The 24,470-nt window shown below is 40.7% G+C and overlaps 4 protein-coding genes across 8 annotated transcripts in view; 2 read left to right on the top strand and 2 right to left on the bottom strand.

The window, feature by feature from the left end:
* eif3bb (eukaryotic translation initiation factor 3, subunit Bb) overlaps positions 1-1,577 on the bottom strand; it is a 7,624-nt gene extending 6,047 nt beyond the window's left edge. The window contains exons 1-4 of the mRNA XM_088303626.1: positions 1,329-1,577; positions 523-715; positions 328-447; positions 190-247 (exon numbers count right to left, since the gene is read on the bottom strand). Of these exons, the coding sequence (XP_088159752.1) occupies positions 190-247; positions 328-447; positions 523-715; positions 1,329-1,428 (471 nt within the window). The 5' untranslated portion in view covers positions 1,429-1,577. The remainder of the gene's footprint in view (positions 1-189; positions 248-327; positions 448-522; positions 716-1,328) is intronic.
* Positions 1,413-8,957, top strand: brat1 (BRCA1 associated ATM activator 1). 2 transcript variants are annotated; one of them, XM_088303623.1, is made up of 12 exons: positions 1,413-1,777; positions 1,873-2,000; positions 2,324-2,472; positions 2,981-3,128; positions 4,807-5,188; positions 5,381-5,583; positions 5,723-5,829; positions 6,162-6,363; positions 6,509-6,582; positions 6,686-6,776; positions 6,908-7,170; positions 7,725-8,957. In XM_088303623.1, exons 2-12 carry the CDS (start codon positions 1,874-1,876, stop codon positions 8,475-8,477), a joined length of 2,499 nt encoding a protein of 832 aa, XP_088159749.1. In that variant the 5' UTR covers positions 1,413-1,777; position 1,873; the 3' UTR covers positions 8,478-8,957. The 2 variants fall into 2 exon arrangements, with proteins under 2 accessions (XP_088159749.1, XP_088159750.1); XM_088303624.1 differs by having other exon boundaries at positions 1,417-2,000; positions 6,686-6,770.
* On the top strand, positions 8,958-15,863 carry LOC148332142 (GRB2-related adapter protein-like). 4 transcript variants are annotated; one of them, XM_088303631.1, is made up of 7 exons: positions 8,958-10,100; positions 10,173-10,351; positions 10,417-10,514; positions 11,613-11,732; positions 13,179-13,488; positions 13,809-13,963; positions 14,721-15,863. In XM_088303631.1, exons 2-7 carry the CDS (start codon positions 10,274-10,276, stop codon positions 14,746-14,748), a joined length of 789 nt encoding a protein of 262 aa, XP_088159757.1. In that variant the 5' UTR covers positions 8,958-10,100; positions 10,173-10,273; the 3' UTR covers positions 14,749-15,863. The 4 variants fall into 4 exon arrangements, with proteins under 4 accessions (XP_088159757.1, XP_088159755.1, XP_088159754.1 ...); XM_088303629.1 differs by having other exon boundaries at positions 8,958-10,351; positions 14,721-14,768; positions 15,520-15,863; XM_088303628.1 differs by having other exon boundaries at positions 8,958-10,351.
* On the bottom strand, positions 15,029-24,470 carry slc5a10 (solute carrier family 5 member 10). Its single transcript, XM_088303627.1, has 6 exons — positions 23,801-24,470; positions 23,579-23,729; positions 23,143-23,311; positions 19,095-19,310; positions 16,631-16,724; positions 15,029-16,286 (listed from the first exon to the last, which is right to left on the bottom strand). Exons 1-6 carry the CDS (start codon positions 23,985-23,987, stop codon positions 16,099-16,101), a joined length of 1,005 nt encoding a protein of 334 aa, XP_088159753.1. The 5' UTR covers positions 23,988-24,470; the 3' UTR covers positions 15,029-16,098.

Genomic DNA, 24,470 nt, shown 5'->3' with positions numbered 1-24,470 from the left:
CAGAGATGGGCATTTCGTCCGACTGGTAAGGCGTAAAGACGGAAGTACTTTAAAAGGATGAGGCCAGAGAGGGACGGAGAATGATTATTTCATGAAATAGGACGGAAGGATGATGTCGGAAGGGTGCCCAGGTCGCGGACAGAGGATGGAGCAGAAAAATCGGGTAAATTGATAACATTCCACACTTACAAAGTCTTTAAATGGCTGCTTCTCAGGAGTTTCCCACTCATCATTAATATTCATGTACCTTTAAAATTGGAAAAAATATTTGATTAAATTCCATTAAATACATCATATTGTCCATTTTGGCTGGACTTAGAAGCATACTTGTCAAAGTCAGTGAAGAGGTTGACCCTAAATGTATGCTGTTTGTCCAGTTTGTAGCCGTCTGCGTTCTTCACGGCCTCTAGAGCCTGGTTGGGCGAAGCATATTCCAAAAAGATGTAACTGGGAAAAAAAACGCGTCTGTTACATATCTCTTCTTTGGTCATCAAGCACTAAGAAAAAAAAGAGTCGACCTACCCTTTGGTTGTGCCTTCTGTATCAGGGTAGAACTCAGTGGTGATCTTTCCAAACTTGGAGAAGATTTTGTGGATGACATTCTTGAGCTTTTCCAAACGCTCCGGGCCAACTTGCGGGACGTTGTCCACCACCACCACCGAGTCGATGCCGTCAGCCTCCTGGGGTTTTTCTTTCAGGATGTCATCCATGAGCTCTGCGGGACAAAGAAGAGCCGAGTGGGACCAGGTCAAAACCTCATTGTGGCTTATCATGCATTAAAATCTCGAGAATCCAGATAACACTAAGAATATACATATTAACACATATTAGCCCCCGCCTATTCATGGTAATTGCCAGTAATGAATTAACCTATTTCAGACTTTCAATTTATTTTTGTGCACTTTGTGTAGCGTTTCATACAGAGAGGTCTAATATTGAGGAAAACTGGGAAGCAATTTTGTGCATTTGTAAAAGCTGATACAGCTCATACTATAATGGCACTGTGGGACAGCTGTTTCAAGAGAAGCTCAATGTCAAATATTAATTCTTTATTTCAAAGGGGAAAAACATTGCAGGCGATTTGCTGTTAATGCATCGAGACTAAGTGATAAGCAAACGTAGCATGAGACTACTTCACAACGTTGTAACTTAACACTCACTCAAAAATTTAAAACGGTTACACTTGGACTAGATTTCAGGGGACGTACTATATTTTATAACCGTAAAACGGTGGATGGTTTCATACAATATGCCGGCTACTCCGCCTTACGGTACGGCTAATGACGCTAGCAGGCCGTAAAGCCGGCGATTTTCCTGCCTGCGCTCACCCTCGTCATCGACGTCATCCTCGAAGTCCTCCGGGTCACTAAAAGAGGGCTCCTCTTCCTCGTACTCGGGGTCGTCCGCCATGTCCACCGTTTCTTGCATTTAACACACTTAGCGGGACGGGCTTTCTCGTGACTTCGAAGTGACTGGAAAGAAAGACGGGAGGTTAACGGGCTTGGACCGGCGCGCCACCATGTGCGGTCTCGGTGAAAATGGACGACGTGACGGAAATGTGGCACGGGAAGCAGTTCGCAAACCCGGAAATGTAGCGGAGACATGATAGAATTGCATAACAAGTGGATGAGTGCTTTTACAATATTAGTGTAGCTGTTTGCGCATCCATTTGTGTTTTAATTTAGTGAAATCGGTTGCAAGAACGCTCACGGGAGGAAGAATACGGAAAGACATTCACCAGTTGCGAGGAAGTGATTTCCCGCGAGATTATAGGAAAGTCAGTACGTTTCTTTTAATATGTGTGTTATGAAGCGTTGATATTGTCTTTTATGTCGTAAGTCCGCTATCTGTCGCATTACACCCTCACACAAGCATGGATAGGGAGAGTGCGTCCCTGCTTCCCGGCGTGTGCGCGGTCTTGGCGGACTCGGCCAAGCCTCTGCCAGATGACACCAGCCTGGAGAAACTACTGGACCGGCTCGCCGAACTCTCTGAAGCAGGTTGGTATTCCCTTTTGCCTCGAAACGCGACTCACATGACCGCCCACTCTTTGGCCAAGGCGTTAGGTGCACCTCTCAGAGGTTACAAATCCAGGAAACAGACATACAAATGAAAATGTCAACCACCTCCACGCATTGTGGATACTTTTTTTTTCTGATGAGGCTGCAGGTCCTCTCCCCTGGGCGCATTTGTCCAGGAATTCCTAACAGGACAAATTCTGCAAAATATTTTTCATTCGGAATTCAAACAGACAATTAAAAAGGCCCTGTTTTCTGCGCCAATTAGGAGTTTTAATACTATTCATATACGACTCTCTCTTTAGGTGTATCACTTCCGGACAGTTGCCCATGTCTTCTTGACTTCATCTCTACCATGGCCTCCAATTCCACTTCTGATCCCAGCATCCTCTCCTTTGCCCTCAAAGTCAGCGGCTTGATGGCGGCCACAGAGGACGGTTACAGAGCCTTGCAGGTAAAGAGTAAACAGAGTTCTGGTGCATGTCAATAAATGTGAATATTGTGGGGAAAAAATGTGTATTTCAGTTGTTCAACCGAAAAGGGGACACAAGGGCCGGGTGATTATGGAAAGAAATAAAAATCCCGATTATTTCGGTTGATACTGAAATCACAATGAATAAAAACGATTATTCATTGATTTCAGGATTTATTATTTATGCAACTAGATAAACTAAACTACTCAAACCTAACATCGTAGCCTCATCCCTGCACATTGAACACTTAATTTATGAACACTATACTTTTTGTTAATTACATGCCTTGTAAATGTCATGAGGAAATTCAAACCCCTGCATTTGCATTCTGCTACATCCATACCTTTGCTGCTTTGTATCTTTGCACCCATTGAAACTGTGAAAAGGCATCTTATCACTCTTATCTCTTTATTATACCCTTCCCCAGACGACACATTAGTTACGACAAATTTTTCGTTCGGTTAAATATCTGTCTGCTTTTCCAAACAGGAGCGCTCAGTTCTTGAGGCGATCTTTAGTGTTGAGCGCTGGAAAGACGCTCAACTGTGGGATGACCCCTGCATCCGAATTGGCTGGATTCACGGCTTAAAGACAATGCTCCTCCATCCAATGGCGCTCACTTTTTCCGTGCAATCAGGTCTGCCCTCACTTCTCATTCTAATGTATAGAATACATTGGTGTGTTCAGATAAGTTCAATTTGATCCTTGACCATGCTTGTGCTCAAAACACTTTGTCAAATCACTTTTATCATTGAAGTGAAATGCCATTAATCCATTGCAACATCCCCAAAAGCCCCACACCAAAAAAAAAAGTGTGTGTGCTTGTTAATAAGGAAAACAACCCCATAATTGTGTTTTTTTTTAAAATATAGACTAATTGAATGTAAATAAATAAACAGCTTGTGCATCATGATTTAATGCTGCGTTACAAGTCAATATGCTGTTCCCGTCTTGGCCACAGGGAGGCAGTACAGACCAATACAGTCACCCAGACACAAATGAAGTAGAATCTTCTATTACTTTTGCAGATGTAATGTAATAGTAATTTTTCGATATATACCCATGATTATTGTTATGTGATCTGTCTAAATATGTTACAATCCGTGCTAACCATTAGCATGTAAACAGCATTTTCCATATATGTGAACATTAAAGGGACAGTTGATAGATGTTAACATTGGCACTTATATAGCTTTGCATGTAAAAATGGCATCACTATTAAAATGCCCCCACCCCTAAAAGACTAGTAATTTAAGGGCTTTTTTTGAGATAAGAATTATAACAAATTGGCGCGCCCCCTTTTGTTGCTCAGCTTGTTATTTTTTCTGGTCCCAGCTGTCTATGTCACAGCAGGGAGGCAAGCGAGGTAATATTGCTCGAGTTGTCAGTTGTGTCGTCTGAAATGGCGACTTATCCCCATGACCACATCACTACTCCTGTCCACTTCAACCTGTGAAAGTATAAAAGTGTTCTGCCCCAAGTTTGGATTTATTGAATTATTATTCAAACGTGAGCTTATGTGATCCTCAAAATCAAAATAAAAAATACAGTGCAGATCTCTTCACGTATTCACGATGCCTACGGTCGAAGAACTCGGGCCAATCCTCATCCAAATAAATTAGCACGTCTACTCATTCCCACTTCAGTCTCTGTGAATATCTCAATTGGTGCCGCGCACGTCCTCAGCGCGATCAGCGAAGAAGCAGTGTGCTAGTGTGCACGTCCTCCCAGCCTACATATACGTAGCTCTGCGGGTGCATCTGCTCACTTCCAAATTTCCTCATTCTCATTTAAATCAGCCACGGAGAGGTTAATCCTTTTGATATGTTAAAGTGGTCATAGGTAGGGATGTCCATATGAATATTTGTCACCAATTGATCACCATTTTTGGACATCATAAGCAATGAAAGTACAATGATTTCCAATGGGGAGTTTGTAATTGTTCCCTTTCGTGACTGCGGATATGGAGAGAGCGGAGGCGTGGCCCTTTTCTTCATTTAAAATTGGGCGTGTTTCAAGTGGTCACTTATTTCCTAATTGCTCCAAAATGAATCGATAAAAAAGAAAATAACTAATTTCAGTTTCTTGATCCAAAAATATATAAACTGAGATCGTTAGTGAAAAATGGTCCATCCCGGCTGAATAATTCCTTTAAGCTTATCTACCGCCTCTGAGAAATATACACATATTGCCGTACTTTTTTTTTTTATAAGTTTGCTTGCAAGATAAAGTAAAAAAATAATCACTTGTATCACACACTTGTATTCCAATGCACCACTGTGTTTTAGTGATTAAACACTCTTAATTCTTCCTAGGATTCGTCAAGTCACTCCTGCAGCTCCAATCAGATCCAAGCATGTTTGTTGCTTCCGCCGCCAACCAGTTGCTGGCTCACATCCTCCTTGCAATTCAGCCCGAAGAAGACGAGCATGCAAGTATCGAATCCGATGCAGAACACCGCCGTGTTGTCCTGCAAATGTGTGACCACATAAAGGAGTCACTGTTAGCCAAAGAAGGCGCACTGGCAGCTGGTAAACTACAGGTCCTCAAGCTGCTGGCGTTGATCCTGGACCAGGCCCGGCGTCCTCTGCGGGACCAGCTGCTCAAGACGCTTGCTGCCTCCCTAGAGGAGCTGCTAGAAGCGGGATACAGTCAGCTCACACCAGCTCTCATGGATGTCATTATGGCGGGATACAGGTAGACTGACCGATTCATTGAATTCAAATTGATATATAACAATGTAGTAGAATGCCATATTTTTATTGCAAAGGCTACAATTTGGGAAACATGTTTCATTTCAACAACACTCTCGCCCCCCCCCTCTCTTTTTTCTCTCTCTCGTAACCATAATATACCTAATCTCTCTCAATTTGCCATGTTCATCCTCAGTCCTGACTGTGACGACATCACCAGCAGTCTTTTGTCCTCAATGTTGAACATCAACAAACCCACCGACCTCGTCCACGCCGCGGCTGCGTTTCTCCACCGAGGTCGTTCATGTGTATCAAGTAACGCGGTCACCACAAGTCAGGCAGTGCGAATCCTCCTGCTGCCGCTTCACTTTGTCACTGAGCAGCCCTTGCTAGGAACAGGTATGAATTGTACATCGAAACAAAAGGACGTATAAGATAAGATAAGATGTCCTTTATTAGTCCCACAATGGGGAAATTTGAGGTGTTACAGCAGCAAAGACACTCCCTAACACTAACCCTTGTCTGAATACATTTTCAGCCCCTGCTGTCGACAACATATCAATGGCGTCGCAGCTTAAGAATAAAAGCATGTTCATCTCCATGATTTGTGTCTGTCTGAGAAACGCCCCACATGTGGCACTCATGGTGAGACATATACCGTGATGACTTGTTCTTGTCATTGTTGTATTTACACTTTTGTATTTGAGCTCATCAAAGTTGTGGTTGTGTGCCTGATGAAGTGGATGTTGAGAATAGAAAGAGCAATCATTCAGAGCATTTGTTCTGACTTGACATGAAATTTAAAAAAAAAACCATAGATATTGTCAAAAAATAAAATAAAATAAATAAAATTCCAAATCCATGCATGTTAGGTTCATTGAGGACTGTAAATTGTTCTTATGAATGCGTTTAGAAATTGGATTAGATATATTGGATAGAATTGAACTAACGTGAACATGACTCTCTCTTTCTTTTAGCCTCCTGACCTCCTCCCATGTCCCCCGGCTGTGATTGTCCTCTCAGTTGTTACTTTGCTGAGAATGTGCAGTGGTGACACTTCCGCCTCTTCCTCGTCCTCCTTCAATGGCTGCAGGAATGAGGCTTACCGATGTATCGTCAGCAGTGGCAAAGTTCAGAAATCCGCCTTGGAGGCTTTGGCGTCACTCAGCGGCAGCACAGGTGATCCAGCCATCCAAAGAAATAGAAATCCTCCTCCTAAAGCAGCGTACCCCACTAGTGGGGGAGTGATCCTCAAATTCGGACCGATTAAGTTGGATCTCGTCAGATGTACAGAATGAAATATGTGCTGATGTTTGTGTTTCAGGGGCTGACAGCACAATGAACGAGGTCTCTGAAGTCCTGGTGCATTATATGAGTAACCCCGATTCAGACCCTACTGTAAGTATTTATATTTTATTGACAGAGATAGTCAGTTTATGAGCTAAAAGTATCCCAGAAAGTGTTCAAAAGTTTGAATTAAATTCTGTTTGTGTGTTCTTAGGTACTGCAAAAGTCATACAAGGCGTTAATACAGTGGATGAGTGTTTGGACGAACCTCTCAGCCATTCCACAGCAACTCGGCAAAGGTCGTGGTCAGCAACCATACTCAGCTGCTTGTCTTTATTTTATATATTTTATCAGTGCTTCTCAAACTTTTTACATTAAAAAAAGCTGCAAAATAGCAGACTGAATGACTTAAAAAGATTGAAAACGTTGTATTTAGATCTCCTAACGGCAGTGACGAAGCGTGCATGCGATCCGCGTTGGGAGGTGAGGGACTCCACCATCGAGTTTTTGGGCCAGCTCCACTGCGTCCCATCCCTGAAATCGACTGACACGGCTTTGCTGAGCGAGCGCTGTACAGCCCTGCTTCTCCGGGAGGCGCTGCAGGATCCCGAGAGCTATGTGAGAGCCAGCGCCATCTCAGCACTGGCGCAGGGTTTCGAGCCCAGCTGGCAGCAGGGAACTGAGTCGCCTCAGGAACAGGTTGGCAAATTTAGAGATGTCTGAACAGTTTTAGGTATTTCATGATATTTGGTTTGGGCTTTTGTATTTTGAAGTCAGTTAATTTAAATGAGATATGAAAGCATGTTTGTTAGTTTATATTAGTTTTTATTTTTTCAGTTTAGTTTTTATTAGTTTTAGTATTGTAGTTTTATTTTTTGTAATAATTGGAGTACGTGTGTAGTGCTAAAAAAAAAAATCACTTAGGATTCTGTCATAAAGTAAACTACAATTCTCAAAAGACCGTTTGACCGTAGTTCTTCTGACTTACAGCATACTAATTTAAAGTGAACCCCGAAAATTCATGTATGATTTTGATTGAAATAGATGAAAACAAAGGACATTTTTGCTCTAGTTTTATAAACACAAGCTGTAGTTTCAGTTAGTTGTTTTTCATTTATTTTTTTTTTTAAAACATTTTTGTTTTTATTTTAGCATTTTTTTCTATTTGTGTTTTAGAAAATAAATGTTTACTACTACTTGGTATGAACAATAACAAGTATTCTTGAGTAGTTTTGATCGTCTTCTATTTCCAGACTGACACAGTGAGCCGTCTATTGGACATTCTCCGTGACGACTCGGAGGGTTTTGCCAGACGGGCCGTTGTCCACTACTTCACGGCCTGGTTCTCCTCTTGCTCCTCCACTCCTTCATCGCTCCCTTCGCTTCTCTTGGAGTCGGTGCGCGTCGTCCTCTCTCGTGGCAGCTTGGATTTAGACTGGGAGGTGAAGATGAACACGTTGGAGTTGACTGAGCTTTTGCTGGACGCCGCCTTTTCGGACCACAGGAGACGCCCCGGTGCAGAGAATCACCCTTACGCAACATTTAACACATACACTAATGGACAGGCGCGGGCCGAGAATGCCGCTTTAGTTTCAACGTTGAGTTCTTTCGTGGATCAAGGCGTCTTCTCGGCGTTGCTGAGCAGCCTTGTGGACTGCGACCGACCCGTCGCGCTGAAGGCTTGTGAACTCCTCATAAGAATCAGAGAAACAATCTACCGGGCGGGTGAAATGACGACCGCCGTTTCCTGCGAACTGCCTGAATTTGGCTGGGGGATGGAGATTAGGAAAATGCTGAACAACGAAGGAGACGAGCTGCAGCGCATAAACGTATGTGAGGTGTTGTCGTCACTGGCCTTAGATGAGTGGCGGGTTCTTCTGAGCCAGAGCAGCGATCATGTTCAAAACTCCTTCCAGTCTCTGCTAAAGGACATTCTGAGCGCGGGAGTCACTCTGGAGGACGCCAGCAAGGAAGGTGGTCAAGAAGTCATTGTGGACTGTTACTGACTCACGTTTACACTGCTCGCAAAAAGTTCAAGAGAACGGGTTTTGGGGGGAAATTTCAGGATGAACCTAAAATGCTGTATAACCGAACTTTATCTGAGCTTTTGAATGCATCAATACATTACCAGTCCACTTCATTCGGCTGTTCACATTTGGACATCATAAGATAAAGACGACACCTGAAAATTGATCAGCAGTATGAGGCTTCAAACAAGATGTTCTCAGAAGGAAGTGGCTACTGAGTTTAGAGTCTCATGAGACTAGAATAGTCCGAGAAAGGCATGAAAGTGCCGCGGAAGACCTCTCGCCAATGTCTTTGTAACTGCAACATTGTAAATAGGAGCGGTGTTGATCATGATGGAAAAAATATAGTCTTCATTCTTTTTGATTGGTATTGAAATCATGATGAATAGTCACGATTATTCAATTATTTCAAAACTGAGTATTCAATTTCCAAAAATCAACTTGAAATAGAATGTAAAAAAAAAATATTAAAAATAATAACGGTAAATAAAAATAAATATCTGCTGTGCGCAGTTTGGCAGTGTAGTGCATGCATGGCAATACGCACGTTAAGATACAACCATGTTTCCAACATTTGGTACATATTGTATTTAAATATATATGTGTGATTCGTCACCCCCAAAAAAGAAGTTTGCTATTCAACTCCTTGTCAGAGAACAGCAAGTCCTCTAAAAGTAATGAAACATTGGATAACTGGAAATTCAAAAATAAATGTCAAATGAAGTCCCGGTACACCTGGAAAGGTCATTGTGCATTTTAAGTTCACCCTGAAATTTCAACGTAAATCCCATTTTGGCTTTTTAAGTGGATGAATGTCAATTTTGTACATTTTGGCTCACAGCGAGTCATAAAAAGCCAAAGCAATAAGGATTTGTTTTTTTTTTTAATATCACGTTAAATATCAAACGGGAGTCTAAAATATTTTTGGTACTGTTGAATATTCATGTTTGTTTTTGTCTTTTTTTGCCATTAATGTGCAAGCAAGTCAACCCTTTTCTGGCGTAAATAAATTCCTGACGACATCAGTGTTACATAATGTATGTATTACAAAGTAAAGTCTTTGGAATATATAATATTCGTTTAGTCAGCCTGAGTAGTCAGATGTCAACAAGCCCCATACACTACTTGTATTTCTACTATGAGGGTCCATATAAAAAAAAAAATCATGACATATGCTGCTAGTCTGCGATGATTATCATGCCAAACTGAAGTAGAGATGTGTGGCAAGTCAAGAATGCAAACTAGAAATTGGCCGCACGTTATATTACATTTGGTGGTTTACGAAGCGGCATAAAGAAAATAAACAAATAAATAATGAAAGCCAAATTTGATTGCTGTCTTTTGATCAAATGACATGAAAACGACCCTTATTCAATATGTATTTGATTTGATGTTACCTGGCTTGTATTTGACTGCATTATTACTTGTTTGTAAACTTCATTTTGATTCTGTATCTTATTTTAAGCCTCACTGCCTGCAGTGTGTGATGTATGTGGACATGAGCTCGAGCCACAGGAGGCAGTCGCTCTGTTCACGTGTTCACACACACACACACACACACACACAAAACTCAGTCACATGGAGGAACAGAGGGACACACGGGTAGAAAACCTCTCCTCATTAACTAATGAGTGGCAACACACACATACTCACTGCTTATCTTCTGCGTAGCAGAGCCCATTCCACGCGCTGGTCTCTCACTGCTGTCATCTCTCCTCATTGATGAAGTGAAGCGTGCTGCTGGTGGCTCGTCTCTCCTCTCCTGACTCCAAAGCATGGAGGCTGTGGCACTTTTCTCCTTCGTCGCATCCGAAGCAGATGAACTCAGCTTCCAGAAGGGGGACGTAGTTAAGGTACATTTTTATGCGTTCAATGTGCATGCCGTTGAGCAATAATGATGCATGTGTATTGTACATAGGTGACCGAAATGGAGGAGGATTCTTGCTGGTTCACAGCAGAGATCGAAGGCAAAAGGGGCTATGTGCCGGAGAACTACATTTCTCTTCTTCCTCATCCGTAAGAAACATTTTCAAGTCACTCTTGTGATTCCCTGGAACCACGTTTGGTACCCTAAAGTCAAAATGCCCACATGCCTTAACTGTGAGGCAGTACAACTGTAGAGTAAAGGTACAATTTCTCGAAAACAGTATATAATGTTATGCTCGACAGGTCGACGCAAACATCTGAAGTCCTCAATGTATTGTTTTTTTTAAATTATATTATTAGAATAGTATTAAGATTTTTCCCAAATCGTATGATCAATTCTTTTACTTTTTTTTTCGCTACGGAGTACTCGTAATTTCTCGTTACTTACTGAAATTTGTATTGCTACTTTTATAATCATTGTGTGGATTTGAGTATTTATCAATAGTTGAATTTAAATTGTCCACAATTTATTCGATATTTTTATTATTAGCAGCAGTATTTTGCAATTAATTATTATTATTATTATTATTATTGTTATTGGTTGTAATAGCAGTGGTAATAGTGGTGTTGTTACCGTTTCCCAATGGCTAGAGCCCAGGATGCTTTCTAATTACCCCTGAATATTATGGCCTATGAAAAAAATTCGGTACACACTGTGCACGCTTATTTACCTCTCCCCCTGGGCTGAGCCCCGGATGCCCCCTCCCCGCCTTGTTATATATTTTCCTAATTATTAGTTGCATAACGCTAATCTTAGTATTGATAATCTTTGTATTAATAGCAGTACTGTCACTCTGTTTTTATTGCTCTCAATGTTTTGTTTTTAGGAAAGAATTACTACTTTAGTTGTATTGTTGTTGTTAATACTACTGATTACATAACAATCTTTTGTCATTAGTAATAATACTCTAGTGTTTTAATTTCCCTTAGTAGTAGTAGCAGTATTCATAGTAGATACACCTGCACAAGCCAATGACATTCAATACAAAAGTGGTATCAAAAATCACGCACTGGATGATAGTAAGAAGAGTTCCAAATAATTTTGTTTCCATGATACATAAAGAGCAAAATATTAGAAGCTCTGAATATTTTGTATTCGTATCGGATATTGTGTTCCATCAAATCTGACTGGATTAGTACATGAGCGAATCATCTTTTTCTTTTCTGCCTTGGCGCTGGTATGTGCAGGTGGTTCGCGGGCCGGGTGTCAAGATTGGAGGCGGAGCGGCGTCTGCATTGGCGGGACAACGGCATGTTTGTGGTGAGGGAGAGTGAGTCAGCTCCCGGAGAGTTCTCCGTCTCCGTTAGGTGAGTGCCGTGGTACCTCAGCTGACCGTCATCTGTTATTACTGTATTATAACCAGTAGTGTGAGGGCATGGCTAGCAAGGCTGTCTGTAAAGGCATTCACAATTTTGCCGATTTGCTTTGCTGATATGTTTTATAATGTTCTCAGTTAATTGCTTGAAAAATACCTATGGCATCTGGTGACATCTAGGTGGCAAAGAAACAATTTGAAGTGAGTTGAGGATCTTATTTTAGACTAAGTTCTTTCCTATGTGGGGTGGGTGTGCCATCGATTACCCGCGGAATGCAGTGGGACTGTTTCTTTAGCCAATTAAGTTTCCAATTCGTCCTCGTATGATGCCAGCATTTTTTAGTTTCCGATTGGTTACTCAGAGCAAATTTATTACAGCTAATTTCAATGAGCATGCATTAATATTTATTTGGAATTGATGATTCTATAATTGCGACATTATAGTGGTGGTATTAAGAACTAGATAAAGTCAATTAACTCCCTATTCAAGGCCTATGTACCAAATGCCCCACTGTGTTATTACTATGTTATTACCGTATTGTTACAGCCTCTATATTTTAAATTGTAGCTATAAAGATGCAAGTGTTGCATAAACACAGAGGCACTTGTGAATGTGCTTTTTTTCTGTTTGTTTTCCATGCCACTGAGCACATTAGCAACTTGCTGCATCCACGTGTCTGTGAGCGTGCGTATGTCAGGCTCAGCGCACATCTAAATATGTTCGGCAAGAACCCATTTTGACTAAAAATATCACATCCTCATGGACAGCCAGTGCATGCGTAGTTACAATTTGGGTCACCAAAAGTGACGGCGGGGCCATTTAATCATGAAATGTGTTCAATAATCAAGGCGGTTACATAAGAGCGTTACATTAATTAAATGCAGGTATGTTATGCAATTGACACATGTGACAGAGGCGCACATGTAAAAGTACATGATGTGCACATATGGATGTTGCAAGGCATAACATCTGCCTGGCCTGTGAGAGGTCACGTGCTTTATTTATATTCGCACATTCATGCCACCACGCTGCCAGTACTGAGAATAGTCAAGAGAGGGCGATATTTCAGCACCAATGATGTTTTCTTTTTTTTTTTTTAAAATGCTGTTGAAAATTCACAATGCAATGCTTGTAGTTCATGCAGTTATATATATATATATATACATATATATATATATATATATATATATATATATATATATATATATATATATATATATATATATAGAGAGAGAGAGAGAGAGAGAGACAAAGAGAGATCGTGTTAGTAACTGTTTGAACGGTCATTCTGGGTAAAAATTGTACAGAAAAAAGATTTGTCATTGCTTACACTCCTCCCATCTGAAAAACTATAGTGTCAGTTGAAAACGTGTTTGAAGAAGACTGACTGACTTGAAGACAACATGCTTTCAGTCCTCCCACATTTTTCTCCGGCAGCTATGGCGACAGAGTCGAGCATTTCCGAGTGCTGGAGGGGGGCGGTCAGTACTGCATCTGGGACGAGTCCTTCAGCTCCCTTAATCGGCTGGTGGACTTCTACAGGACTCACAGCATTGCCGTGGAGAAGGTGGTCTGCCTCCGAGATCCCCCCTCAGACGTGTCCCCCCGTGTCTCCCATGCTGGCCGTAACCCTTACCCAAACCCGTACAAGAGCACCTCTCTGGAGTCCCTCCCTTCCGCACGCCTGCACGGCCCTCACCCACTGAGAGAGTCATCCTCTGTGCAGCTACTGGAACAGGTTTTAGGGGTACGTCTCTCTCTCTCTCTATATATATATATATATCTATCTATATATATATATCATATTTTATGTGTTTCCTTTTTATTTATTTATTTATTTTGACTTTATTTGTATTTCTTACATCTTATATATTTATTACTTAGTTTACCCGGAGCACTCAATAGTAACTTGATATGAATTCATTTCAAATTATTATTTAAATTGCAAGTGATTTTTTTTTAAATATTTTTTTGGGGGAGTTTATAACAGTAACTTTGAACATGATGGGCAAGATCAAACCTTCATGAACAGATCCATACACCACCTGTTTTTTTTTTTGTATGCAGAAACCCCGCCTGGCCCATGCCTTGTGCGACTACGCACCGCCACACTCCGCCCACCTGCACTTCCTGCGCGGTGACCTTATTGACCTGCTGGACTGCACCGGGTCGCGGTGCTGGAGTGGCCGCTGCCGCGGGCGGGTTGGGGTCTTTCCGCCGCAGTACGTCCAGCCGCTTTACCACTGACTACAACATATCATGTCAAACACTCCCCTCTGAGCTGCCTCACTGCCGCTGAATCATGGCCTGGCAAGAAGTCAAACAATACAGTAGAACCTCGAAGGTCGTACAAACCCACTGTTGTACAATTTGGAAATTCACCAAATCACAACAGCTGTGTGTACCTATTCCTTTGTTTTTTGTTTTGCAAAATTACAGGTTAGTGTTTTATAGTTTACCTATTATTTTAACACTTGCACTTCTCTGTTTTACTATGTGAAAAGATTTTGTTCAAAATTTGGAGGGTCCACTGAAAAATGGAATTTATCCGATTGAATCTTCTAATTCCCTTTCTGATTTTTATATTTGGCTTCAAGAGCCAATCAAAATTCAGCATTTGAATTTTGTACACTTGATGGAAGGAATCACACTTTTCAGAAGCTTTAATCATGTTCATGCAATTGCAGTTGTCAGGCAAAAACTCTCAATATTTGCACATGCTTTAACTTTTTAAATGGTCTATTATGATGACTAAGTCACAGAGGTATATTCTATGTTAGGAGTTTAAATAATATATATTTCGGTAACTATCCTGTACGTGGCACTCCGTGTTTTTTGTCCTGCAACCCTTTTATCAAGCTTGTACTAGAAATCTGAATAAATAATTGCATTTTACTACTGCCATTCTGAGACTTAAAATGAAGAGTTGCTACGTTTTTTTATATGTTAAAACTGAGACTGTCCCTCCTTTTTCTGTAGTGCGTGTCCTTATCAAGGTCGCAGGTGACCAATCCCAGCTGACTTTGGGTGAGAGGCAGTGCACACCCTGGACTGGTCGCCAGCCAATTGGAGGGCACACTTAGACAAACAAACTTTCACACGCATTCACAATTTTAGACTATTTTGAGTCTTCAATGAACATAACATGCATGTTTTTGGGAGGAGGCGCAAAAGCTGGAGGTCAGGAATCCAGAGAATGGAATGCTGAAGCTCACAACCGTGAGACAGTTGGATTTGTTCATCGCAAGTCCACCGTGCAGCCCAAAAAACAGACGGACCAATTCAAATTTGCACAAATTTTAATAATGTTTCTTACAATGTAAACAGAGCTAAGATGTTTTTTATAGTTACAAAAAGACAAATCAAAACACTCAGGAAGGAACACTCACAACTCATCAATCAATCATGTGACAAAAACATCCCCCAAAAAAATCTAACAAATTCAGAAAATTAAGTTTTCAAAATATTACAATTCTTTGAAGATGCTAAAATCGATCACACATTGAATGTATTTTTCAAACGTTGACACTGTCAAAGAAGGCATTTTTATAAGATTACCTTCCTATTTACTGATTAACACAAAAAAGACATGGTTTTAAAACAAACAAAAGTTACAGAAAAGAAAGGTTTGGGTTGTCAAAAAAGTACTGAAAATGCACTATAACCTTTACAGGTGAACGGAATTTAATCTTCTGTAAACTTTGGAATATTTTTGCACTTTTTCCACAACTTCAGAAGCAAGGATGTCCACTTTTTTGCCTTTTTGTGATTCTTCCAGTCCGCCAGTATTTCTGTTGCAACTTCCTGATGAAACTCCAAGCGCTGCAGCCAGTGGCCACTTCCCTTTGCGAACATCTTTGGTACTGTTGATCACTCGTTAGGTGTTGTCTTGGTTTTATGATAGCAAAATGTAAACCGCAAGTTTAATTAAAGAGGAATGTTTAGAAGTGAGCTAGAAAACGCATCCGTCCGTTGATGGAACAAACACCTGTTGTGAATTATGACATGAAGCTCCTTTTTTGAGCAAATTGAGCAAAAAGGTCTGAAACACTGAACAGTTGGACGTGCATTCAAAGATTTGGAGAAGGTCGACTCAGTTCACCAATAAAAAGGTTCTCTTAACATTTTGGGTTTATTTGCGGTATCTATCTCGGTCTGACACATTTTCTTTAGGATTTAATATTTGAAGGCACTCGAAATCCCACCCATTTCTCTCTCTTGATAAGAATTACTTGAACAAAAAAAAACCTTCCCCCTTACTGACAGGAGGAAGCAGCAGAGTTTGTGGTTCCTGTTGAAAATATTGCCTGGTCCTCAGCAAGATCGGGTGAGGCAGGATGTGCATGCGTGCTGAAGCTCAGGCAAAGTATGCATAGAGAAAAATGTTCACGCTGACCAACAGGAGGGCGTTTGCGCAGCAGAACCTCGACCAGAAGGCGCTCTCTCGGACGCTCGGAACTCTGGGAGTCTCCTGCAAGCGCCGGATCTCTGCGATGCACAATCGGAGGCCGTGACAGCAAGTCATCTGACGTGCTGACTCAGAGTCTGCACACACACGCATAAATACGCACAACAGGAAGTTGCTCAATGCACATACCTCTTGCCATTATGAGAAAAAAAACACTGCACTTCAAACATAATAATAAAACCATAAAAAATACAACCTAGCAATGTTTATTTTTCGAATGTCTTAAAATGGGCCAAATGCTACTAAAAAACTTTTTTTTTTAACTTGCATTATTGGAAAAATGCTACATTTCAAGCATTTAGCTTACAAGTACGTTCAAATGAGGTTGCCAGTGAAAAATGTTAACTCCACATTGACGGGTGCACGTTTCTGTAAAAACGCAACGAAAATATTGCACCGCACTTCAAGATTTGGTGCCCACCTTGAGAACTACGGTGACTGACAGAGGACATTTTCTGGAGAGGGATTTCTCTAGGAGACTCCTCGGTCAGAGTCCACCACGTCAGGTTCCTCAACTGCAGATCAAAGAAGGGAAATATTTAATAATACTTGTAATGTAAACACTTATTCATACTTTTGTGTGTGAAGTGGGCAACGATGCAGGAAATTGTTTCCATTGGATTTGTTCCAACGTAAACACGAACAAGCAATGTCAATAGCAAAGGAAAACATGCATACAGACAATATTTTTGTGTCCATGAATTCAAAGCACAATCAGTCAGGATTGCATTATACACAAAGACGTTATTGTTCCAAAGTTGTAAATGTGACCTACTTTTTCTAGAACCAGCATCTTCTCTATGCGTGAAAACACAATTTATTGTGACTGAGATGAAATTTCAATATTTTTAATAGAAAAACATGGCACACAAATTTTCCCCAAATATTTTTTTAAGTAAAAAAAAAAAGTTTGGGTTTAATCAAATACAAGTAATAAGGACCGTACTTATGTAATTAATGTTTTTTTTCTATATGTATTAAAAATAAAGCTGATTTCAGAAAGCTTATCCTGCATATCATCGACTTTCCATAATGGCCAGTCATTTTTTTAAATCTTTTTCAGAAAATTATAAAACTGAATCAAATCCTGATTGTACTTGTCTTTAATAATAATTGAATAGAATTGAACGATTTGTTTAACTAAGGATGTGGCCAATTTTAGCAGCATCTCATAGAATTGTTTAAGGCAAGATGTATTTATTTTTTGGGTCAAAAGGTGACATGGGCCATTATTTTAAGAGGGTGGTGATGTTTCATCATTTCATCATTATCGAGGGGCAATACTTAAAAATCTTAAGAAACCATGAAAAGATCACTGAAGTTACAATAAGGAATAATTGTTTCTTTATCCATGCCCCCCGACTACAGTTGGAACGTATGCAACAACAACAAGGAGATTCACAGTATTTCTGAAAAAAAAATAAAAAAATGCCTGCGAGGAAACTGTGTACAATAAAAATGCGAGATCGGTCCTTACATCACTCAAAAAAAAAATCGCAAGAGGGTCGGAAAAGTCACTAAATAAACTTCCTTAAATATGCTAGCTCCGTCCCTGGTCGTCATGGTAACGAAAGCCGTGCTCAGCATTAATATGACATGGAAGCGACCACCACAAAAGTGTGATGCAAACCAGAATGTAACAACTGGTTGTTAGGTGTGCTCCAGTTTCTTGTCCATTGTGCATTTTGACAGAGGAGTGTCAGACATGTTCTGTCGGCATATGAAAACTGCTTTAAATAGTCTAAATATGTATTTACAAGCCACCGTTACTATGAATGAGGATTATGTACCGTTAGCATGCCGCAAAGTAATCCTGCACACAACTCTGAATCGTATTACCACGTACACGACACAAGAGGCATCGTGGCTGTTCCACTGAAATTATACACCACTAAAAAACATTTGGGGGTCACCATGCTACCGTGTTATTTCAGGGTCCGATTTCTCCCTCTACATGTTGCTTTAGTGCACAGACTGAGAGCTAAACCGGAGATTACCAGGAGAATTGCATTCCGGCTTTCAAGCCTGGTCAACAACTTTTTGACGAGTGACTGAAAGAATGTATTTGCTGTGGCCAAGTGAGTTGGGAGCTGCTTCATGAATAAAAATGATTGTGAATACGTTCTCACTTGTTGCTCCGGCTAAGACAGTAGAAGCAAATAGAAGATACAGACTCAGGACTTTTGCTGAATCACATTAGAAATGGCAATATTGTAAAATAATTTACACCAGCGGTGGGCAAACTTTTTGATTGGCAGGCCACTGTGGGTTCTAAAATTTGACAGAGGGGCCGGACCAGGAGCAGATGGATGGAGTGTTTGGGTCAACTCACCTCATCGGAGAAAAAAAAAACATTTAATTTTAAATGAAAGTGAACAAAACAATTACAACAATATATATGTCTTTGAAAAACCACAGTATTTAGAAAATAAAACATTAACAAGGTTTATCCATTTAATTTTTTTCAAATTCGGCGGGCCGGATTAAAACGTTTAACGGGCCGTATGTGGCCCCCGGGCCGGAGTTTTCCCACACCTGAGTTACACTATTTAATTCAGTGGTTGCAGCAGTTTGGAACAGAGCTGTTTTAGAAATGTATCACATTCAAAACCTGTTAGGAGCAAGCAGCGTCAGCGTTAAGGAAGAATCATTTGGTGATTCAAGTTCACATGCTGGACAGAGTCAAGTCAGCAGATTGCAGGCATTCATGAGGTGACAAAAGATGAAGAGTTGAGTGTGTAATTGTCGGGTGTGCAGCAAATGTTCTACTGTACTGTGAGGCAGCGTGCATACATTATTGTTGATCCAACCATACGACGGAGTTGCACAGCTGGCAGTCGGTCACATCAAATGTGTCTTCACTTCTCAGTGCGTGTTGTGTGTACCTGCTCGTGGCCCGGCGGCGGTGTAAGCAGCGACACCACAATGACCACGATGGCCGTGAGCCCGCAGAGCAAGATGGCGAAGTGGAGGTAGTGGACGCGGCGCAGAATCGCTGGCGCTAAATCCACCACGCCGCACCTGGCAGGGGGGAAGGCAAACTCCAGCACCATCCTGCACACGCCCACCACCAAACCCACCATAAGGCCCCAGAATGCACCCTGACAACACAAACACAGACAGATTCAGGAGCCATTCCTTTTTTCATCTTATTATACTGTAATTGCAATACATTGGCAGCAGATTCTGACCCACATGTGCCAAAAATTGGATATGGTTAGATCAGCCAGTAGTGGCTTTGCTCAGCTGCCATCGGAGCGTACATGACCTTAATGAGGACAAGTGCTACAGAAAATGGATGCATGTCTTTAAAGCTGAAGTCAAATAAAAAATCTGTGAAATTATCCATCCATCCATTTTCTAAACCGCTTCACCTCACAAGGAGGTGCTGGAGCCTATCCCAGCTGTCATCTGTGTACATCCTGAAATGGTTGCCAGCCAAGGCACACAAAGACAAACAACCCTGCGCGCTCACAATCATACCTAGGGCCAATTTAGAGTGTTCAATCAACCTGCTATGCATGTTTTTTGGAATGTAGGAGGAAACCGGAGTACCCTGAGAAAACCCAGGCATGCACGGGGAGAACATGCAAATTTCACGCAGGAAGGCCGGGGCCGGAATCGAACCCACGAGCTCTGCACTGTGAGGCCATCGAGCTAACCAGTCGGCCCACCGTGCCGCCTCTTTGAAATTATATGCTATATATTTGATACTGGATAGGTACACGCTTAGATGAGGCTAGTCCTTTTCAATAATTTTTCACAAAAAGCCAAGTAAAAAAAATAAAGAGCTCAATAATCATTTGCTTGCTGAACTGAGGTCTGGTGAGGTACACTGATGTCTTGACGTCACGCATTGCTTGGTTCGAACTTATTTTCTGTGAATTGAGAAATGTACATGTTTTTTTTTACCAAAGAATGTCATGAAAAATTACAAATTGTTTTACTTCAAATGTCCAGTTGCAAAATTATATGCGCCGTGATGTGCAGAGCAAACAAATGCACAGTGCAAAGACATTTCAACAAATTGGGCAGTGTGCGATGAGCAGTAGTAGGTCACACGTAAAGTGTGTGGGTGTTTACACAAACAGCGATCCTACTTTGTCACCCTGCAACTCCTGTCACTGTGGTTCAACTTCTCATGGACATTTTCGCACATGCAGTGACACCAGTCACTTCACTGTCTTAAATCTGCAAGAATGCCATCGGCGTGGTTTGAATCAGTTACGCTGCCAAGAAAACAAACGTTAACAACAGCACCTGTTTGACTGAAAAAAAACATTTGCACTTTTTAAACTGAACGGGGAATGTTGTATGGTGAGGTTCAATAGTTACACGCGCACGTCAGGTGGCCACTCAGACAAAAATTCGAGTCACACCAATACAACTTTACGAGTAGGGATGAATGATTTTTCATTTTGGGACCGAAATCGCGACCTCAGATAATGCGATTCTGAGAGGGGGGGGGGCATTGAGTGGTCACCCATAGTCCCGGAAGTCATCTATTGCGCCACAGCTTGAAAGCGAAGCGCCAAGAAATCTTGCGCCGCAACAGTACGGACTTTATTTGTACTATATGCCAGTCCGTGCGCAGCAGCAAGCGAAGGAGGAGTAGCTAAGCGTGCGGATCGCTAAAGTGAAGTACAGAGTCGGGAAAGATCCAAAACAAGTGCTTAGGTGTACAATCGACTTTTGACAGACGTCTGGCTAGAACCGCGTTAGGGCGTAGAGCCAGTAATATTTTAATCAATACATATTTAGACATAAAATAAGACGACGGCGACATTAGCAATTTAGCAGACGCTCTCAGACCGGAACACGGGAAACGGATGACGTCATCATGGGAAAGAGGTTCAACGTCAAACTAAATTAAATATGTATAATCTCATTGATAATACTGAGTTTTGAGATCTACACAATAATAGGTCTCAAAATTATATATTTTAATCAATTCAGCTTTGCTAAAGGATAATGATTTTATTGACATAAAATTAGACATTTATGTACAAAGAAAATGTGCGTTAGTACAGAATGTAAAACATTTTGGGGTTTAAAAAATGCATTACACATGCACAGCAAGTAGATTTTAAAAACCTGCTGTTTCCTAACAAAACCTCTTCAGTGTGCCTGCATTATTACAGTAAAAGCTTTTCTTGTTTGTAATGGGATAATGGCAATTTCGGTCATGTTTGTAAAGGTCACTGCACTTTGTGAAGAAAATCGCAAATTAAATGAAAATCGCAATATCTGTTCTAAAAATCGCAATGCAATTTATTCCTAAACTCATTCAGCCCTAGTTACGAGGTCTGATACAAAAGCTGAAAATATTCAAATCAATGTAGTAAGGGAAACTCAGGCAAAAGGACAATATTTTATCTTAAAACAATCTCATTTTAACGTCAGAATATGAATATCCTTCCTTACACGAAGATATACATACTGTGTGTGTATCCTCTTATGCTTCAGTACAGTACTTTGTTTCAACTGAAGTTGTTTTTTGTGATTTAAGTTGAGTTGTCATTCCCATACATAAAACATTATGCAAACAATTGGCAGGTCTTGTTTGCTCTTTACCGAGTCGGCTGCACAACATCGCAGCATGTGACACTGCTTATTTGCTCGCATGTGACCTTTTGCAGCCAGTGGCTAAAGCCCCAAAAAACGTGTCTGTTTCATGTACCAGAGATATGGGCTCAGTTTGAAATTGAGCATGATATGAATGGAGCTAAATGTTGTAAATAGTTGGACGCATATAGGCATTCTGTGACTTTTTAACTTGAGGCCTGCTTTTGTGATTGAGAGGAACAGACTAACATGAGGAGTCAAGGAGAAAAAAAGGAAATCAGTCTGTCAGCAAAAAAAAAAAAAAAAAAAAAGACGACACACCCTCAAGTTACTTTAGAAAAACATCGACTGACTCTCGAGCCCAAGTTGGGGCCGGTCTTTACAAGTAGCGTGTACAGTGAACTTCTCAATGTGTACTACAGTTCTTTTATCTTTCCTGTAGCACCCGACAATCTTTTTTTTTTTTTATCTCAAAGCAATAAAATTCCTCTTGCACTCTGAATCTGTTATCAGACGTGAACACTCACTTTCATTTGTTTGCATGGGAGACTGCATTAAATTAGCCCTTGACTATTCCGACACCAGGAATGAAAACAATATGCTTGAGGTTACAGACACGCACACACAGATGATTGAGGAATGTTGGCGCTCGGCTGTATCCCATATGAGGCTAATAGAAGTACAGGAAGGGAACACTCCAGAATGCTACGCAAAGAAGTCCGGTTTAGATCGAGATTAAGTTTGCAATCAACTTTGATATGGTTACCATATAAAAGCACATTATGCAATCGTGTGTGTTCCTTGGCGCTTCACACCAGCGTCTGCTATTTGTCTTTATTTTGTGTCTTTAAAGTTCTCATTAGGTTTTAAAATTAATGGCCACATAAAATATGCACAAAAGGCGAATTTGAATCGGCACCTTCTGAATGCCCACCCCATGTGTATGCTTTACGATTCACTTTTTTGAAGGCAATTTATACAAAAATGTCGTGAAACTGTCAACATTAGCCAGATTTTTACAAAGAATTAATTGTTCCTTGCATATGTTTTGTAAAAAAAAAAGAAAATCAATGTTGAGTCAGGTTATATGTCATATTATATTATATTATATTATATTATATTATATTATATTATATTATATTATATTATATTATATTATATTATATTATATTATATTATATTATATTATATTATATTATATTATATTATATTATATTATTATCACCATCATATTGAGATCCGAGAGTCTATATTTATTGTAAATCAATAATTTTGGGAACAATTAAGTGAATTTTCCCAGAGTCCACCTAATGATATCTTGGCACATTTGTTGTGAATCACCAGGTCAGAGGCATCAGTTAGTGTCACCTGCTCGTTGGTTCGCTTCCAGAAGACAGCCAGGGTGAAGACAGCCGTGACAGGCGGTGCCAGGTAGCTGGTCACCGACTGAATGTATACATACAGCTGGCCACTGTTTGCGGACTGCAGAATGGGGATCCACACCACACTCACCACCACTAAGATCACCGTCACGATCCTGAGCCACGAGCACAGTGGAGAGATTAGGTGAGCCAATTTATCAGGGCCACCATGACTAAAAATGCTGTGTTAGTCTGATTGGATCTATAATAGGTTATCAGATTGAAAAAATAAAAATAAAAAATAAATATTTGAACAAGTCCTGGTTTTCACACCATGTGGAAGTGATGTAATAAATGCACACTTTGCTGGTGAACTATTAAAAGCACAAACATTTTTTTGCTTCCCCGATAGGGACAATTGGAGGTTCAAAATAGTTTTATACCTGCCAACCAGTAGCAACTCTCTCTCGGAGGCTCGCGGCCGGTGCTTCTTCCAGATGTCCATGGTGAATAGAGTGGAGCTGCTGTTGAAGATGGAGGTCAGTGATGACATCAGAGCGGCCATCATCACCGATATCATGAGCCCACGCAGACCTGTCCCAACAAGTGAACACGTTCAAAGAAATGTGCAGGTCTTGCTCCTCTGAAGTTGGGGATGTTCTCACCACTTGGCATGAGCTCAATGACAAGTTTGGGGAAGGCGATGTTGGAGCAGCCCACCTCGGCACCGCACACTCGCACACACTCTTCGGGGTCGACGCATCCCACCGTGTCTGAAACGCGAGATGGTCGACCATCCAGAGGTAATTTACACACGAAGAGATGCACATGGTAACCAAATATTCTTCTCATTCATAATTTATGCGCCTTTGCTCACAGTTCTTCTCTAGAGGGGGGCAGTCAAAATGTCAGTAAAGGGTATTTAAAGGCAAAACCAAGCAGCTTTGTGTAGAGAGCGCATTTCATCCAGAAGGTAACTCAATGTGCTTCACATTAATTAAAAGTACAACATTTAAAAGTATTCACAAACACAAGAGTTAAAGACATTTTGAAGCAAAGTAAAGACATAAAAGTATCTTACTAAAATTACAAACAGAGCGTACATTTTGTTTTGAAGAACATGATTTAAAAAAAAATGCTCTGAAATACATTTATCATTGGTATGAGGAAAGATCGTAGAGTTTAACTTTGATTTAAAAGCATTAAAAGTGACTCAGATAACCTGACATTGGTGTTATATTCAATCTGCTAATGTTCGGTGTATCAGCACACAAATGAGGAATACAAAGACAAATTGTGACATTTGGGAACAAGCTATTTTGATTTCCTGTTTTG

This window comes from Idiotropiscis lumnitzeri, chromosome 8, assembly GCF_059441095.1.
Source record: "Idiotropiscis lumnitzeri isolate Australia: NSW breed Sydney's pygmy pipehorse chromosome 8, RoL_Ilum_1.0, whole genome shotgun sequence".
Lineage (NCBI taxonomy): Eukaryota > Metazoa > Chordata > Actinopteri > Syngnathiformes > Syngnathidae > Idiotropiscis > Idiotropiscis lumnitzeri.
The sequence above is the reverse complement of the archived record's forward strand: the minus strand, read 5'-3'. Positions and strand labels throughout refer to the sequence as shown.

What these genes read in the sequence shown, in the direction of transcription:
- brat1 (XM_088303623.1), top strand. Translation starts at nt 1,874, where the DNA reads ATGGATAGGGAGAGTGCGTCCCTGCTTCCCGGCGTGTGCGCGGTCTTG. An exon ending in ACGGTTACAGAGCCTTGCAG is followed by an intron (nt 2,473 to 2,980) that starts GTAAAGAGTAAA and finishes TTTTCCAAACAG; the next exon opens with GAGCGCTCAGTTCTTGAGGC. An exon ending in GTCACTCAGCGGCAGCACAG is followed by an intron (nt 6,364 to 6,508) that starts GTGATCCAGCCA and finishes TTTGTGTTTCAG; the next exon opens with GGGCTGACAGCACAATGAAC.
- LOC148332142 (XM_088303631.1), top strand. Translation starts at nt 10,274, where the DNA reads ATGGAGGCTGTGGCACTTTTCTCCTTCGTCGCATCCGAAGCAGATGAA. An exon ending in ATTTCTCTTCTTCCTCATCC is followed by an intron (nt 10,515 to 11,612) that starts GTAAGAAACATT and finishes TGGTATGTGCAG; the next exon opens with GTGGTTCGCGGGCCGGGTGT. An exon ending in GTTGGGGTCTTTCCGCCGCA is followed by an intron (nt 13,964 to 14,720) that starts GTACGTCCAGCC and finishes CTTTTTCTGTAG; the next exon opens with TGCGTGTCCTTATCAAGGTC.
- slc5a10 (XM_088303627.1), bottom strand. Translation starts at nt 23,987, where the DNA reads ATGAGAAGAATATTTGGTTACCATGTGCATCTCTTCGTGTGTAAATTA. An exon ending in CATTGAGCTCATGCCAAGTG is followed by an intron (nt 23,730 to 23,800) that starts GTGAGAACATCC and finishes TTGTTGGGACAG; the next exon opens with GTCTGCGTGGGCTCATGATA. An exon ending in GAGTTGCTACTGGTTGGCAG is followed by an intron (nt 23,312 to 23,578) that starts GTATAAAACTAT and finishes CTCGTGGCTCAG; the next exon opens with GATCGTGACGGTGATCTTAG.